General features: G+C 32.5%; 1 protein-coding gene across 1 annotated transcript in view; it reads left to right on the top strand.

The window, feature by feature from the left end:
* Positions 1-424, top strand: part of AQR (aquarius intron-binding spliceosomal factor) — a 100278-nt gene that overhangs the window by 74761 nt on the left and 25093 nt on the right. Inside the window, exons 23-24 of the mRNA XM_012649118.1 lie at positions 26-29; positions 67-83. Of these exons, the coding sequence (XP_012504572.1) occupies positions 26-29; positions 67-83 (21 nt within the window). The remainder of the gene's footprint in view (positions 1-25; positions 30-66; positions 84-424) is intronic.

The raw sequence follows: 424 nt of genomic DNA, 5'->3' as shown, positions 1-424 counted from the left end.
AAACGTCATTGAAACACTACGGCAGTCCTGTAAAAGGATCACATTCAGCGCGGATGCCTCAGTAAGGTTTAGGATTACTCCAGGTAAAAAGGGCAGGGACTTCGTTCCTTTTGTCTTTGTGTCTTTTAGATGTGATTTTATCCCCACTTCCTAGAACAGTATCTTGGTGGATGGTAGGTACACAATAATAAATATAAAGTATGACAATAACAAAATTCTAAAACCTGCAAAACAGTATTATGTTTATACTTATACATCGTAAAAAACACAAAGTAAAAGGATAAAAATGTACTTAATTTATAATAATAGATGCCTTGGGAGGGAGTGGGGAGAAGGATATACAAAATACCTTACATGAATCTGTACTAATTATTTAAAAAACAAAATAAAAATGTTAAAAGGGTTTGAAATAAGTATGGATAAT

This window comes from Propithecus coquereli, unplaced genomic scaffold (genome assembly GCF_000956105.1).
Source record: "Propithecus coquereli isolate 6110/MARCELLA unplaced genomic scaffold, Pcoq_1.0 Scaffold3, whole genome shotgun sequence".
Classification (NCBI taxonomy): Eukaryota; Metazoa; Chordata; class Mammalia; order Primates; family Indriidae; genus Propithecus; species Propithecus coquereli.
The sequence above is the reverse complement of the archived record's forward strand: the minus strand, read 5'-3'. Positions and strand labels throughout refer to the sequence as shown.